Source organism: Larimichthys crocea, chromosome XVI (assembly GCF_000972845.2).
Source record: "Larimichthys crocea isolate SSNF chromosome XVI, L_crocea_2.0, whole genome shotgun sequence".
NCBI classification, from domain to species: domain Eukaryota; kingdom Metazoa; phylum Chordata; class Actinopteri; family Sciaenidae; genus Larimichthys; species Larimichthys crocea.
This window is the reverse complement of record NC_040026.1, coordinates 5,963,004-5,978,583: the sequence shown is the minus strand read 5'-3', so window position 1 is coordinate 5,978,583 and position 15,580 is coordinate 5,963,004. Positions and strand designations below refer to the sequence as shown.

The following is a 15,580-nucleotide window of genomic DNA, read 5'->3' as shown; positions in this document are numbered from 1 at the left end:
TACCAGTTCACGAAAGTCAAAAATTACTTTTATTCTCAGTTAGCAATGTTGCATAACAGTAGAAAATCAGACCCGAGTTGTCGGTATGAAGTGGAATTGTCCTTTAACGAACAATGTTTGATTTGTTTTTGATTCAAATCATTTCATTTCAGCTTTTTCCGGCACTCGAGGGTCCACATAACCTTTTGCAAGCTTTTTCCTGCACACGAGCATGTCGTCATTGCACTGAGTTTAGATCTGTTTCCCGTTGTTAGCGCTGATTGCTAATTAGCTCTGTAGCTTAACACGAGTATCCTGTGTGGGAACCGTGTGTGTGTACGAGAGCTCACATGTGTCTGTGTGTGCGTGCAAACCACAGTAGCGTGCCTCCGCTAAACTTTCACTAATATTAGCCCGGGTTCTGTTCCGGGTCCAGATGGGCCACATTGATAAAGCTGACCTCATGTTAATCACGCTGATTTTGGCGCGGCGCTGCATTTTTCTCATATCGTAACCCCCACCCCATTTGCATATTTTCTGTCCGGGCATTCTTTTTACTTTCCTTTTTTTCTTCATTCTCTCATTTAGCCAGCTGACCTCTATCTAACCTGTCAGTGCAGCACGAGGTGTGTTTCTCTGTTTGCTCTCCTGAAACAATCGAGGGCATATTTGTTTGCCGTGGCATTTAACTGGATTTCCTCAGGCACTGGTATATGAGTGTGGTTTCTTTTTTTTTCTTTTTTCTGAATGTGCATTCGATTCTAATTCCGCTGAATGGAAGCAGCTCTCTAAATAGCTTCGGTCCTGATTGAAATGGCAGCGGTGGCAGACTCGAGACCGGGGCGAGAGGGATGGACTGAAAGAGGCAGAGAGAGAGAGCGAGGGAGCGATCCAGTCAATGCTTAATTAATGAGACGCTACAGAGAATTGAAACGCTGCCCGACCTCTGCCCTCTCTTAATTCCCTCTCTCGCCGATCACACACACTTTCTCACAGACCAGTTGCGTCTAACAACATCTGAGAATGTGTGTATGTGTCAACCCACAGCAGCAGTCAGCACTGGTGCTATCATATTCTCTGCATATGTGTATGTTTGGTAAAAAAAACCAACGCTCTGCTGGGGATTAAAGCCTCACACGGCCCTTAGATCAATTATTCATCCCTTATCTCTCTTTCCCTCCCTTGCTTTTTGCCTGTTTAATTTGCTCTTCTCTCACCTTCCAATCTCTCTCTCTTTTTTTTATATATAGCCTTTTTTTTTACGACTGTCCTCCACCCCGCCCAGTTCATGTGTATTCTACACACCAAGATCTCGACATGAAATATGAGTGTGTGCACACCCGTTGGAGTGATTTCTCCAGGAGTTCATCCTCTCTTCAAACATCTAATATATGTGCTTTCTGCTCCCCATGACTCTCCACACTCACACACACAGACATACTGTATAACCAAGCACCTGCACATACATGCACACACACACACACACACACACACACTGGCCAGTACATCTCTGTCAATTAGGATGACAGATGTGGTGCTGTATCCTGCCTGACGAACAGACATCTGCTGGCCACAGGTGTTTCTGTGTGTGTGTGTGGCTGTGTGTCTGTGCAGTATTTTCCCTGTGCTTTAATGTGTGTGTCCATATCTGTCTGTGTGTGAAGAAAAGCAGTTGTGATTTCCAGTGGTTGTCTGTGTCTCTGTACAGTGTTTCTCGTCCGAGACAACACAACAGCCTGGTTTGTTACTTCAAACGTTTAGAGCAGACTCTCCTGCTTAAACCTTTTCCCGATGGTCGTACAGATGACTGTCTTCTTTCAGATGCCAAGAACAAAGTTGTGTGGCGTTCCGCTTCGCCTACCCAAACTCCAGTTTTTGATCTCCCCCATTGTTCCTCTCGTCTCTGTATGGTATGATGCAGAACTGTGGCGTCAGTTCCTCAAGCAAATTTGTGTGTGAAGCCATTTGCATCTTTCTATTGAGGTTACGTGCACCCCCCTGTACAATTTGTCTTGTTCTCATCTGACCTTGAAAGCAACATTTTATTAAGTAAATCAATAGTTGAGAAAAATCTCATCTCGTTTAGTAGCTGTTTTCATGCTTTCAATCAGGAGATGGGGATTGCCCAGGTTTCATGGTTTCCAAGGTCAGGAGTTGATTTTGAATGGGGAGTCCTTTGGACGTCCATAATTTTATGTTCACCCCAAGGACAAACTCCATCTGCTGATGAAGATCATGTGATATGATTGAAAGCTCCATCGTTTTCTCAGCTGTTGTTTCCAAGGCCAAGAAAAACCTTTGGCACTGTTAGCCGCTGACACGTATCTGTAGTGTAAGAGAGTGCAGATCAGGAAAAAAGCTCAAATGAGCTGTTGAAATGTTGTACAGGCTCTTTAGGAAGGTATTGAAATGCAACCTATTCTGACCTTTAGGTATAAAAATGTGTTATTTGTTGGACGTGTTGGTCGACCAGCCCAGAAAATGTGTTCATACTGGATGAATGAAGGTGTAGCGCACAACTTTCCCAAACCCAACGTTCAACGTCCAACTCTCAGCGCTCTCAGGATTTGGGTGGAAAATAAAGATGATGAGGTCTGGCTTTCATGCCAGAAATTAGAGTTCTTGTTCTGTAACATAGCAACAAATACATTTTTTCCTCTAAATTTACTTCGCCTGTAGTGGAGCTGCTGTGCATTCCTCCATTTGAAATAAGCAGTTTAACAAATGTTGGCATTGCACATTTAGAAACATTGTCACTGACCATAATTCAGAGTTTTGGAGCATTGTCCAATATCAGTTTGCTGTCTGGTGAATAGGTTATCTTCTCGTGTCTCATGACGGGTGTGTGTGTGTGTTTCTCTGCCAATAGACTTTGATGACTTAAGTACATTGCTTTCACCTTGGGTGTACTCACGCCAGTAAACACAATAACACCTCCCGATTAGCTTCCGAGCGTGAGCAGCAAAGTAGTTTAATCGCTGCTGGGGATGGGCATCACACTGGGTTATAAAGATTTGGACATGATAACATAAGTGGCGCACAAGAGAGTTACTTCGGCTCCATAAAGCTGCTGATCTGACTGTCTGAGATCTGTGCAGCAGAAGAAGCCTTTTGCTGAGCAAATAATGTACATCATAAAACTATACTGCAGGAATTAGCATATCTGAAGCTCCAAATGGCAGCAAGAGCTACTGTATCAGTATGTGATACTGTAGTAGTCTTTGCCTTCTACCTTCCTGCTGACTGTAGTGGAGAAAGGGATATTTCTTAATATTACGTCACCGTGCCAGCACCTACAAAAGTGTGAAATCTCTGCCCCACTCCCTTTTCTTTTCCTCTCACTGTCTTCTCTCTCTAATCACATGCCGGCCTGCTGGCATTTTAATTTTAAAGCATAGTAGAGCGTGGCAGATCAACCCTTTGGTTACGCCGTGCTTTTTGCCGTCCTATTGCACACCAATGACCCAAGATCTGACAGTTTGAAATCTATGCGAGCAGCGAGAGATCGCCTGTAAGTAAGTAAGCTGAGATGACAAAGAAGAGCCTCGATCTAAGCAGAAGGCTGAGGATAGAAACGAGAATTCTTCATGTTCCGGGCCGTTTCCGTGGTTGATGATGTTGCTGAAATTAATGTCAGACGCGTCAGAGACTTTCCAACGTCTCCTTCAAAGTTTTGCTCTGTAGCTGCGACAAGCTCTGCCCCATCACCTCAGCTACAGACACCACAGCAATAGAGATGTGACTTCACAATACTTCCCAATGAAAGCCAGCGTTGCTTAGCAACTCACAGTCCGCAGTGGCAAGATACAGGGGTGTTTCCTGGCTGATGAGAGAGATGTGTGTATGTGTGTGTGTGTGTGTGGGGAGAATCTGTTTGTGCTGTGCATTGAGCCCATTAGGAACCCTCCCTGGTGCATACATTTTATATGTAAAACTCACTTTTAAAAGCACGAGGCAGCATTTCACGAGCTCACCGCGTCTGCAGCTGAAATGATGCTCCGTATCCTCAAGAGGACATCTTGGTTTTGTTCTGAATATTGAGGAGGCGAGCAGATTGTGAAGTCAGCCTTTTCTTTGGGCATCTTCACATAAAAATTGATCTCTTCATATAGTTCCTCCGTAGTGTTCCCATTGTGTCAGTATAATAGTTGGTGTGCTATATGTATCCATATTCATGAGCAGGGAGCATGAGGCAAAGTTGCTGTCTATTTGAATGGACAGCATCTTGGAGCGAGGCTGAATTTATCAATAATGTAAGCTGGTAAAAGTTTAATGGTGTTTGCTGTCGCCGTTCCCCCACGAGAAATCATTAGGTCAGTAATCTAACCCCCGACACACACTCACACTCACACTCACACTCTCACACACGTGATAATGCAGTCACTGTGTTGCCTTGTAAGGACATTCAGCTCTATCTTCCTCACATGCTTTGTCTCTCTCTTTTTTTGCATTTCGCCTGTCGCTCCTTTCCTTTGTGTCGTTTTCTTTTTTTTCACTCACACATGCTAGGACTCCAACATGTTCCTCTTGTTCTGTCTTAACCCCCCACCCCCCTCTCTCTCCCATCCATCCTCCCTCAGCTCTCGCCCGTTTTTTTCTACCCGCCTTTCATACGGTAGGAACTGATACAGCCGGAGTTAACAATATGCCGCTATTTCCTTCAACCTCCTAACTCCCTGGCTCCTGACTCAGGCTACTGATAAGCCGTGTCAGCGAGCTGGTGGGATATGCGGTGTTATACCCAGCAGGATTTTCCACGCCACGAGTAGAGATGCCCAGCTGTAACACGCTGGCCTTTTGCTAAGAGTCGCTCCACTCAGCATGTCACTGAAGCAGCTTATTTACAAGCTTAATACTCATTTCAAGTCATATAGTTTTGATTAAACTCACAACCACTTATTGACAACTGTAACACTACCCTTACCTCTCTGGGTTATGGAAAGATTGCAACTTTTTATAGACACAGTAAAAGTACATTAGTTGCATATGTATTAATTATAAAATACATTATTTAGGAGGAAAGCCAACGAAGCACTGTTCCAGCAGCTGCAGATTAATGCAGGTACTCATCAGTAACAGTAGCTTTCTTTTTGAACCTTTGAACTTCAATTGGCCCAACTGCAGTCTGTCATCACCAGAAGAGCAACAGCATCCTCAATCTTGGATGTCCAATTAGCTCTGTACATCACTTGGATCCATTGGACAGTCACAACTTCGGTCCTGATACTGAACACAAAAAGGGTAAAGGTTTTTCCAATTTACTATTCAAATAAAGCTTTAATCAAAGATGGTCTGCGTCTTCTAGCATTTTCAAATACGGAATGACAGTGTTACTTAACACAATTCTACTTTAAACTCAAGCAGGATGAATGTGAATCCGCAGTTATGAAACAGTCGATTCAGCTCTATTACTACCTTCACTGCTGGCTTAGTGCCGGAACAACATTGCTCCCCCATTCCGTGTCTTCCATGGCCGCAAAATAACAGTGCAACATTCCCAGTGGGCTTTATAAGTGGGGCTTATGTCTATCCCAAGCTTTCCCACCTACTGGCAAATACCAGATAATAAACATGTACAGTAATGAAGCTAATAGCGTTCAGATGCTGCTTTCTGGATTATTAGGGCCACTTTTTGAACTTTGTATCTCTGTGTCTCATACGTGGATATACATACATACTCTGCCTGACTCAGATTTTGCCCTCTGCAGTGAAAGCATTCACTGAGAAATGGTTAGATTAAATAAAAGAGTGACAACAGGGATAGTCAGTAGTACTTCAATGTTCACCTGCTCAGAACAGGAACAGAGAGACAGGCAGAGAACTGTGGCGTATTTTTGTGATAGAGTGACATTTCTTTATGTAGGGGGTTCACAAATAAATAAAAACAGATGTGAATGCGCGCTCATGGGCATGAGCCCACATGCACACATCTAAGCACAATGACAGTGACGGATCGCACATTGCAAAGGGCTGCAGCAATTGCCCTCAATATTTCATGAACATCCCGTCCATTTTTTATCCTATTCTGGCATGTTCAGCATTCTTCCTCTGAAAAAAAGTTTCATTTTTGTCACTCTCCTCCCAGAAAATAGCAGGGGTACGACAGTACAGACAGAGAAGTGAAAGGAGATGGAAAAGTGAGTGATCAGAGAGGGGGAAAAAAAAAAAGCTTTGAGGGGTTTGGAGAGAGGATGGATTGATGGGAGATGAACAGCAAAGGTGAGGCAGCAGCAGCTGTCTCTGACTTTAGAGATAAACCTCACTTTTCACCCTGAGTTACCTTCCGTCCTGTTTTGCGCATCTTTCTTTGTAAAGTTTGTCTTCTGAAGAGAAGACATTGCACTCCTGAGGGAAGGAAGACAAAAGGGGGGGGGCTGTTGTCATGAGTGGTAAAAGAGAAGAAAATGGTTTGTAAAATAGTGATGCCACTGAAGAGAAGCAGAACTAAGACAGGCGGGAGTGATTGTAGTGTCAGCATTCCTCTTCACAGCGGCCATTTTATAAGACTGTCCAATGATTTCCTGTCGTCAGACATAAAGAGTTTTTTAAACTAACTTCTGGATGAATACAAATGTCCCGACTTTCCATTACTTTAAGACTTGCAGACGTTTAGGGCTGTCCTAATTTGTGACTGGTTACAAAATAACAGAGCGTTGGGCAGTGGTCAGTAGTATTGTTCATATTAATGTTCTTCAGTCTGTCCTTCATAGTGTATTTTATCCCCTTGTGGCCCAGCAGCCTAACAGACCTGACATAATGACAGTTCACATGTCACTGTACAAGACTGCTAGAAGCCAGTATTTTCATCTTTTCTTGGGCCCTCCAGTAAACAATCTGTCAAAACACCAGAAATCCCCAATTTCTCACCCATCTTGCAGTTTGTTCTCAACATCCATCCCTCCCTTTCTTTATCCCCGCATCTGTCTGTGCTTCGATCCATCCAGTTCTTCCCGCCGTTCCAGTCTACCCTGTCCTTTTCCCGCAAGTCTCACTGACAGATTTTAATGAGCAAACGCATGCACGCATTGAGGCGTACGGGTGAGTGTCAATGCACCTGTGCCACCTCCAGCTCACAGTCCCAGCTGCTACCTGTACTTCCCTGACACCTTGCACTCACTGGTGCGGGACTCGGCCTTTGTCACGTTTGAACTTCAGGGCAGAGTGAGTCCGATAAGAAGTGTCCTTGCACATCCTCTGTGCTTTGATCTGAAAACCTTTCATGATCATAATGGGGAGCTGTGAGGCTAGAATTTCACCAGGTTGCATCAAACAGAGAGTCTTGGTTAAATACTATAGAGTAAGCAATATTAATGCTATTTTAACTTAGTCTCATACATGTTTTTGAATTCTAATGAATATCATTTGGGAGTTGAAGCTACCAATGGTGTATATGCTGGAAACGTGGAAACACTTGGAGGCAATCAAGAATTCTGACAGTGATGGTAACAAAATATACCAAAAATTTCGGGTGAACCAATCATTCTTCTTCATGGAAATGTAGCCTGACAAATCATTGCACCACTTCCTTAAGACGTCAGATCAAGTTGGCCATGCAATCGAGGCAGAAATTCCAAACATCGAGGAAAGTGATTGCATCATGATTCACAACGTTGAGATGCTGTGTAAGGGGTAAGGGTCCACGCCTTTGAACAGCTGTCAGTGTAGTTTTGATTTGAAACAGTTTGGAGTCAATTTTCTATCCAAACACAAACACAGTCAAACTTTTTGATATCATTTCCAGAAAATGCTAATAAATACACGCTATGATGTGAATCAGAGGTGGTTCACCGAGATAACCAGGATTGTGGCGCTAATTGCAGAAGAGCATGTCACAACAATGTCATTGAAAGAGTGCCGGTCGAACCTTAAATGGTGGAAAACCTCATAGAAAAAGTTACCTTATCATGCCACACAGATCTGATGTTTTCTTTGGCTGTCAGAAATCACATTCTTCAAGTCTGTTTTTATTGTGTTTATTTATAATCGAACCTTTCCACCTCAACTAACCGATACTGAACCTCTCACTCAGGCCGGTTTTTAATCTTTGCATTGGCAAACATGGCAGAAAGAGACGTTTCTTTCAATTTTATCCAACAGTCTTTGTTATCAGATCAATCTAAGGTGTGATATAGACGTGCAGCTGCAAAAACTTGCAGTATTATATACCTGCAACACCTAGTTTTAAGTGTTAACAAGATTTGGGAATGTAGAGAAGGTGGCATCTCATGTTCGCTCAACATTCACTGATGGTTGCAGTACCTGATGAGGAAAATGGCATATTTTGGAGACAGTTTCTGAGATGTATTCTGGTTTTGCAGCTCTGTGTAACAAATGTTTCTTTTTCTACAACAAATAGCATATATAATAAACATATTACAGATGATGAACACTGCTGATTTTATTAAAGCTCAGCGTTGTGAGTGGCAGCTCTCAATGAAACCGTGTAATCTCGTCATGCACGGCCCCTTTGGTGAGAGATATGGATTTGAAGCGTACAGAGAGAGACGGGCAGAGCAGAGACAGATACAGAACCACGTCCTGTGTGAGTTATAGTAAACACAATGAATAATCTATTCAGAGAGGCTTGTCTGTATCGATCGCCCTCGGACTGTTTGTGTGTGTGTGCAGCTCATCTCTTCCTGCGGATGATTCATTCCCCTACTCTCATGAAAGAAATAAGAGCTGGAGAGAACTTGATGAGATGAGTTGAAACTTCTTTTTTTTTTACACCAAACTTTGCTCTTTTGAATCTGTTGAATCTGAAACCTTGTTTTTCTTCTTCTTTTCTCCCTGTTGATGTATTAATATATGCATACAGTATATATATATGCATATACGTATACATGCAGTGTTTCTCTTTGTTGTTTGTGGTCTCTGGTGTCACATCATTAATGGACAGAGTGAATCAGCAGTGTGATGCAGGGGAGGACATAAGGCTTGCATATGATTTTCCCTTCGTTAGGCAAGAAGAAAGGGGCTTTAAATGTGTGTGTGCATGTGTGTGTGTGTGTCTGACACAGAGAGAGAAAGAGAGAAAAGAATACTTTCTGAGGTGTTGATGAGTTCGATAATGTTGCCTCTCTGATGAAAGCACTGCTGTGTGCGTTTTCATATGCCTGTGTTGCTCGCGTGTGTCTGTGGTGTAGCACAGGCTTCTCGCTTTCAGAGTTTTGACAGAGCATATCCTTGTGTATCTTTCCTCTAATTGAATCCATCCCTCAGGGCGTCACCGCTTGTTTATATGCTGACACCATGAAGGTGTGTGTGTGTGTGTGTGTGTATGCGTGTGTGCATGCACACTGAAGGCAGAACACTGCAAACACTCTTTCCTTATTGTTTAATTATAGCCCACCAGCTGGGGAGACAGAGGAAGAGAGCAATGGCAAGAGAGGAAGAGTTATTGATTGAATTAGTCTGATTATTCATATTTAATGTTTTGCTTTGTCTCCATCCTTCTGCCCAAGACGTCCCCTCCGTCTTCTCCTTGATATCCTTCTGTTAATAAATTCCCTTCTTTATTTGCTTGTAAGACCTCCAGTAAACAGTGCATTTCATACACTTCATCAGTTGACAGGGTCTGAAGCGCACTAATAAAACCTGTCTGCTGTCTACATGTGAGTCCAAGGGCAGTGGGTGAGGCTGCCAGGTTCACAGTACTTTACTCATTCGTCCTTAAAAAAACACTTCTTGCCTTGTCAGTTGCAGCCAGAGTTGAGTTTTCTCTGCGTCCCTGAACCTGAAAATTTGACGCTTTTCAGCTTAATATATTCTATTCTATTCTATTCTATTCTATTCTATTCTATTCTATTATTTTGAGTGCAGCTAAGTTTTGAGTCCTGAAATCCATCTGTAAACGACGTATTTCACGATTACTCACTTTTCAATAATTCTGTGAATTGTGCAGTATTGCAGGGGGTCATTACAGACTGATGGTAATGCTAGCATGTAGTGTATCAGTAGTACTCAGTGGAGAAGAGTCTTAATGTGTAAAATGATCTGTTGTTAATGTAACAATATGGATTTGTTACTTTTCAAACTTACAGTGTCACTTTTAAATCTCCTCTTAGTCTGCCGGCAAATTCTTAATTAAGCTGAAATGTAGCACTGCTGCTGTATATCATTCCTAGTACCATTTGATAGTGTTACAGGATACGATAGGGAAGGTGTAAATGAATTCTCAAACATCAATGCACATCTTTATTTAAGGTAAACCTGCAGTAAAACACACTGGGATGTAGTTAGTTTCAAACTAAAGCTGTTGTTAACGTCCACTAAACCATTTTCAGCTGCTGATCAGTCGGGAAGCAGTGTTTCGATTTGTCAGATTCAACACAACAGTTTGACATTTGAGCTTCCCACCATGCGCATGATGTCCAAGCAAAATGTCTGCCATGTGAATACAATGAATAGTCCATCTTCCAGTTTTTCCAACTCCCCAACCTGTCTGTCTATTGATTATTACCGCAGCGAGATAGCAGCCTCGTTAAATAACAGACCATGTAATCCCTTCAGCGAAGCACTCTGTCCATAGCAGCAGACAGTAATGATTCTCAGCATCACTATTTATGTTGAAACCTTGCTGTGATGACTGTGTCTGGTAACATTGTGCAGAATGCTGAGTGCAAAAACATCCATACAGTGATTTCTAATTATTGCAGAGTTTTCTGGCATTCGTGGTCGTTTATTTTTTTGTTTTGTTTTTCTTTGAGATTTGGTTTTATGATTTCTATCAGCCTGCAGAGCGTTGTGTCCAATATCTTGTCCAAGGTGTTTTCTGCGCCTTCACTATAAAAAAATCATATTATATCATTATATCTCTTTCTACCGTCTCCTCTCTGTCACTTATGAAAACATTTGAACTGAAGACAGCCTAAATAGCTTCAAAAACAATTGGCCTGCCAGCACACATTCTCACAGAAATTCATACGCGAGTAGTCATACACACAATCTCACACACTGCCCAGCTAACACACCACCATCACTACACCGTGCTTCTGTTCTGCTGCAGGTGCAGTATGCTGAGAGGCACTCAGGGAAAAGCTTTGTACAACTGACCATCACACGCTATACCGCAGCATTAGACCTGCCTTCCTTTGTGCAACATACAGTATTAGGTTTGGTTCTGTTTCCTGGGTGCTCTAGTTCTGCTTGTACATTTTTGTTGAGGAAGCAGATTTCCTTAATGAGGACAACTTCGGATTCTATTATGCTGCAGACAGGATCTACAGGTCCTGAATACATTTACTGTCAACATTTTTCTTTGCTCTTGTGAGTTAGAAGCAGGCCAATTACTCCATGAAATCTTCTATTTGTAACACTTGTGATCTCAGCAAAGCTTAAACTTTGCTTATTAGACTAGTCTTGTGCAAACAGAGATTAGAGGAAACCAAAGATTTCATTCATGACTAGTTTGTTGGCAGTAAAATGGCACAATATGAAAATGTCTTCTATGTGATAAGTGTAGATGTGTGTTGAAGCGACATATATTACTGGTACTGTGGTTTCTGCTTGTGTTATGAATGATCGACTAACAATGATCAACTTCTCTCTTCTTTATTTATTTTATTTATTCGGAACAATTTAAGAAAAATATCGATGCAGAAACTAACTAATAACAGATAATATGGCAAGGTATAGAGTACGAGTGAGTGGATATCAGGTGTTGTAGTACTTTAGGAATATTCTTATCATTTTTAAATTTTATGATTTAGGTACCAGAAGGTTTTGGGTTATTCATGGTGAGTAAAATCCATTTCCACGCAGTTCTACTACATGCATATCACAGAAATACATTAACCTATTAGAAATGTCATGCTTATAAATTAAAAATAAGCTAATTGCTAATAGCTAATAGCATACAGTAAAGTGCTCACTGTATCGTTGCTGGAGAAATGTCCTGATTTTTGGATAAAACTGGAGATGATGTGTTTTGTCTGGAGTCTGATGGACCCTGCTGATGAACTAAAACTTTGCTGGACTGAATGCGTTTAGCCCCGATGAAGGCGGGTGATGAGCTTCCACAGACACCCCACACAGCTCATTATTTTTAATTAGCCCCACCTTCTCTGTCCTTTCCTGCGATCTTTCGCCGATGCTACCACTTTGGGCCAACAACTGTTTGCTCTATCTAAAACTTTTAGTGCCACTGCTCTCAAACATAGAGGCCCAAGCGTCTGAGCTTTTGTTTCCTGTTTAATGATCTCACTCTCTATACTGACTGATCTTTTTAATTACATCCCTTTGGACTGTGTCCTCCGGTGTGCAACATAATCTTGTGCCGCCTTCCAGATGCAACCATCATTACCTAAGTGATGCTACAGTGAGGTTCCTTCTGCTAACAGACTCAAATTGCCTCCAGCCTGCTTTTGTTATTCAATATCTCTGTTCAATATAATATTGGATCCACCACAGAGTTTCACATTCTAGTGCAGTATCCCTTGGAATTACATTCAGATTGTATGGTTCTGCGGCACATGATTTATGGCAGATGCCAATGTTCAGAGCCGACACAGGAAGCGGTTTTCCCTTTGTTTGGCGAGGTATAAAGGACGTTTGGAGGTCGTGGAGGAGCATTGACTTTTATGGAAGACAGTCTAGTTTAACAAACATACATAACATGTAGTACCCTCACAAAGTTGGGATAGTCATGACAGACAGGATATAATGGTGAAAGTTGTAATGGGTCGATCTCCAAAAACCATAGATCCTACCCTTTTATAATGGTTAGTGTTGTATGGGCTACCATAATGCAACTCAGTAGTGTCTTTAGTTAGACCCTGGCTGCCTGTTAAATGGACACACCCTCTTTCAATTTGTCAAGCAGACTTTCTGTTTCCAATTTGTTCTCGTCAAGAAGAATCTGGATTGCAACTCACCTGGTAGAGTCCTTAATGACATGGCTTCGATTCCAACCCAGTTATTTATAATATCCACAACATTTCCCAACCATAACCAAATGTAGTTGCCATGTGTCAATACCATACAAATAAATCCTTAAAAAACATTTTCAAGATATTCTTCACTAATACTAATATGAATGTAGTGTCTGGTTATACTCTTCAGCACTTTAATGCTATTCTTTGGATTTGACTGCCAAAGTGCCCATTCATTATCTATATTGCATGGAGCAACACAGCTGGCATGAAAGCTCACTCCATTTTATAATCTCCAACCACCAAGTCAGCACTGTCAAACTCCAAAGCTGAAGTGTATGCTCTCGCTTTCTGTGAATTTACTTTGCCACACTTAACAAGGGCTTCCATTGAAACGAATAAATGTTTCTATTGTAAATGCTGGTGTGACTGAGCCTTAACGCGGAGTTATGTAAACGCTCAGCATGATATGCAGCTGTTTTATAAAGAAAAGCAAATGTTGGTATCTCTGAAATGTCATGTTTCCATTATTTCCCCTGAACCACCACTTTGGGTTGTGACTGGTGTTTTGACAGCTATTGGCTGTGCATACATTAAATTCTCTTTCCTCTAGTGATGCTATATTGCCAAATATTACCACAAAAAAACACTGAATCGAATATAACCTGCTATTGAATGAATGTTTCATTCCCAAATAAAGATTCAGATCCTAAAACGTACGGAAAAACATAAATAAATCCGAGTCTCATTGTTCACGCACTCATGTTTTTTTTTTTTTTTGTTTTTTCTGTCGACTGACACTGACACAGTTGCATTATGGGTCAGCTGGATGAATGAGCAAGAGGGGCCTAATGCGATAAAACACGGACAGGTCATTTGTCCTCAGAGCCTGTATGCACACACACACACCCACACACACACACACACATGTTGGATGACAAACAGTCTATTCAGTGTAACATTGTTAACCAGGCTGGACGCAGGGCGCTGACTGTGGATGCAATAGCAATCTATAATATATGTGGGTGTGTGTTTGTGTGTACGCATGCAGCCCACATATCTGTGTCATAATGTGTGTGTGTGTGTGTGTGTGTGTGTGTGTACTTACCGAGGCAGTATTAGCCTAATCTGTGTTTGGTCTCATCATTGATTGGTGTCACACTCAGCTCAGGCTGGCGTTTAACCTAACCAGATTAGGAATGCCCACTTTGACCCCACGGTCAATAAAATTCACACAGGATGCATCACGATGTCGTAACTTCACTGACTATAAAGGCAGATACTCTTCGTCAACCTCCTGGTCTCTCAGCATCTTTCTCTGTTGTCATTTTTAGTTTTGTTTTTGTGCTTTACACAATCTCTTTGAAGTACCTATCTGGCATACTCGCTAACAAGCTCAACATTTCCCAACACGTCTTGCAAACAGATATTTGGATAACAGGGTGACGTGGGAGCAATGACTGCCACTCAGAACAACCACAGGTGGGCTTTCCCACTTCCCAGACTCCTCTGTGGCCGATTTTTACTCTCACAAACATTCCTCTGATTGTGAAATGGAGTCGAGGAGATAAATGCGCAACACTTTGTCAGAGGAGTTTATAAATTTCAATGTTGTAAAATGTAAAAGTGCAAGTTGTTACTTTCTACTTTGTCATATACCTTAACTACTGCTCTCTACATGGTTCGAGCGAGCGTCCATGTTGGTGATCCTGCTGAACTGTGTGACACTGGGCATGTTTCATCCCTGTGAGGACATCGACTGTGACTCTGAGAGGTGCAAGATCCTGCAGGTAAGACAGCTTTTTGGCTTCATATGCGGTATTATGTGTTTTCTTTCACATATCTCTTATTTTATTTCCCAAATGCAGGGAAGATATTTGATTGTTTTCCCTAAAGGACTGGCAATATGTGATGATAAGTGATAACAAACACAATCAGTGGTCCTGCACTTCAAACCACATGTTTGCAGTCAAGTTTGCAGCAATTAATATGCAACATCTGGTCAAGTTAAAAATAATAAATATACAATGTCAACACTGACTTTTTGTTGCACACAGGACACAAACATCAGTCTCCTTGCTTAAAATCCTGTCTTTGTTTAACTCCATCCATTCCAGACTCCTTCATCTCTTTATTCTGGGTCACATGACTTCAACGGCACATCAAAACATTACTCCAGATTGGTGTGTTCAGAAATGACGTCATTGAGGTACCCACAGCGCCATAGTTTGAAGCGCAGTGCATAAAGTCAAAACAGGCTGGTGGTACAGTAACACATCAAGGTGACCTGTTACACAAAAATGATTTTAGGCAAAGTTTAGAGTTTAAGCAAAGACAGATGCATGATACAACAACCACATACTGAAAGTGTTGGGCAGTAATACATTATATGTAATTGGTTATGTAGAGATGGTTACTTTTTAACCAGTGTAAAGGAATTCAATTTTCAGTTCACTTATGGTGTTACAATTCTGTTACAACTGTTTGCGGGGTGAGCTTGTTGGCTGTTTTACTAGTAGCTGGTTCAGTGGGGAGACTGGTCTGGGATGTATTGGTCTGGTGTGCGTACTGGAACTCAGGGAGGCAGCTAAAAGGAAACAAGATCTTCCGGTAACTCCAGAGTTGTGAGGAACTACCTGATTTTTGTTCAGATTGGGAGTACGTGTGAACCCTTCGTCGTCTCAAGTCAAGCTCCAAAATTGCAGGGTCCTACATTTCCCATAATGCAA

General features: G+C 41.9%; 1 protein-coding gene across 12 annotated transcripts in view; it reads left to right on the top strand.

Annotated features, from left to right (window-relative positions):
- Positions 1 to 15,580, top strand: part of cacna1g (calcium channel, voltage-dependent, T type, alpha 1G subunit) — a 232,489-nt gene that overhangs the window by 68,800 nt on the left and 148,109 nt on the right. For all 12 annotated transcript variants that reach the window (XM_019255526.2, XM_027289253.1, XM_019255537.2 and 9 more), the window contains one exon: positions 14,530 to 14,641. In XM_019255526.2, coding sequence (XP_019111071.2) covers positions 14,530 to 14,641 — 112 coding nt within the window. The remainder of the gene's footprint in view (positions 1 to 14,529; positions 14,642 to 15,580) is intronic.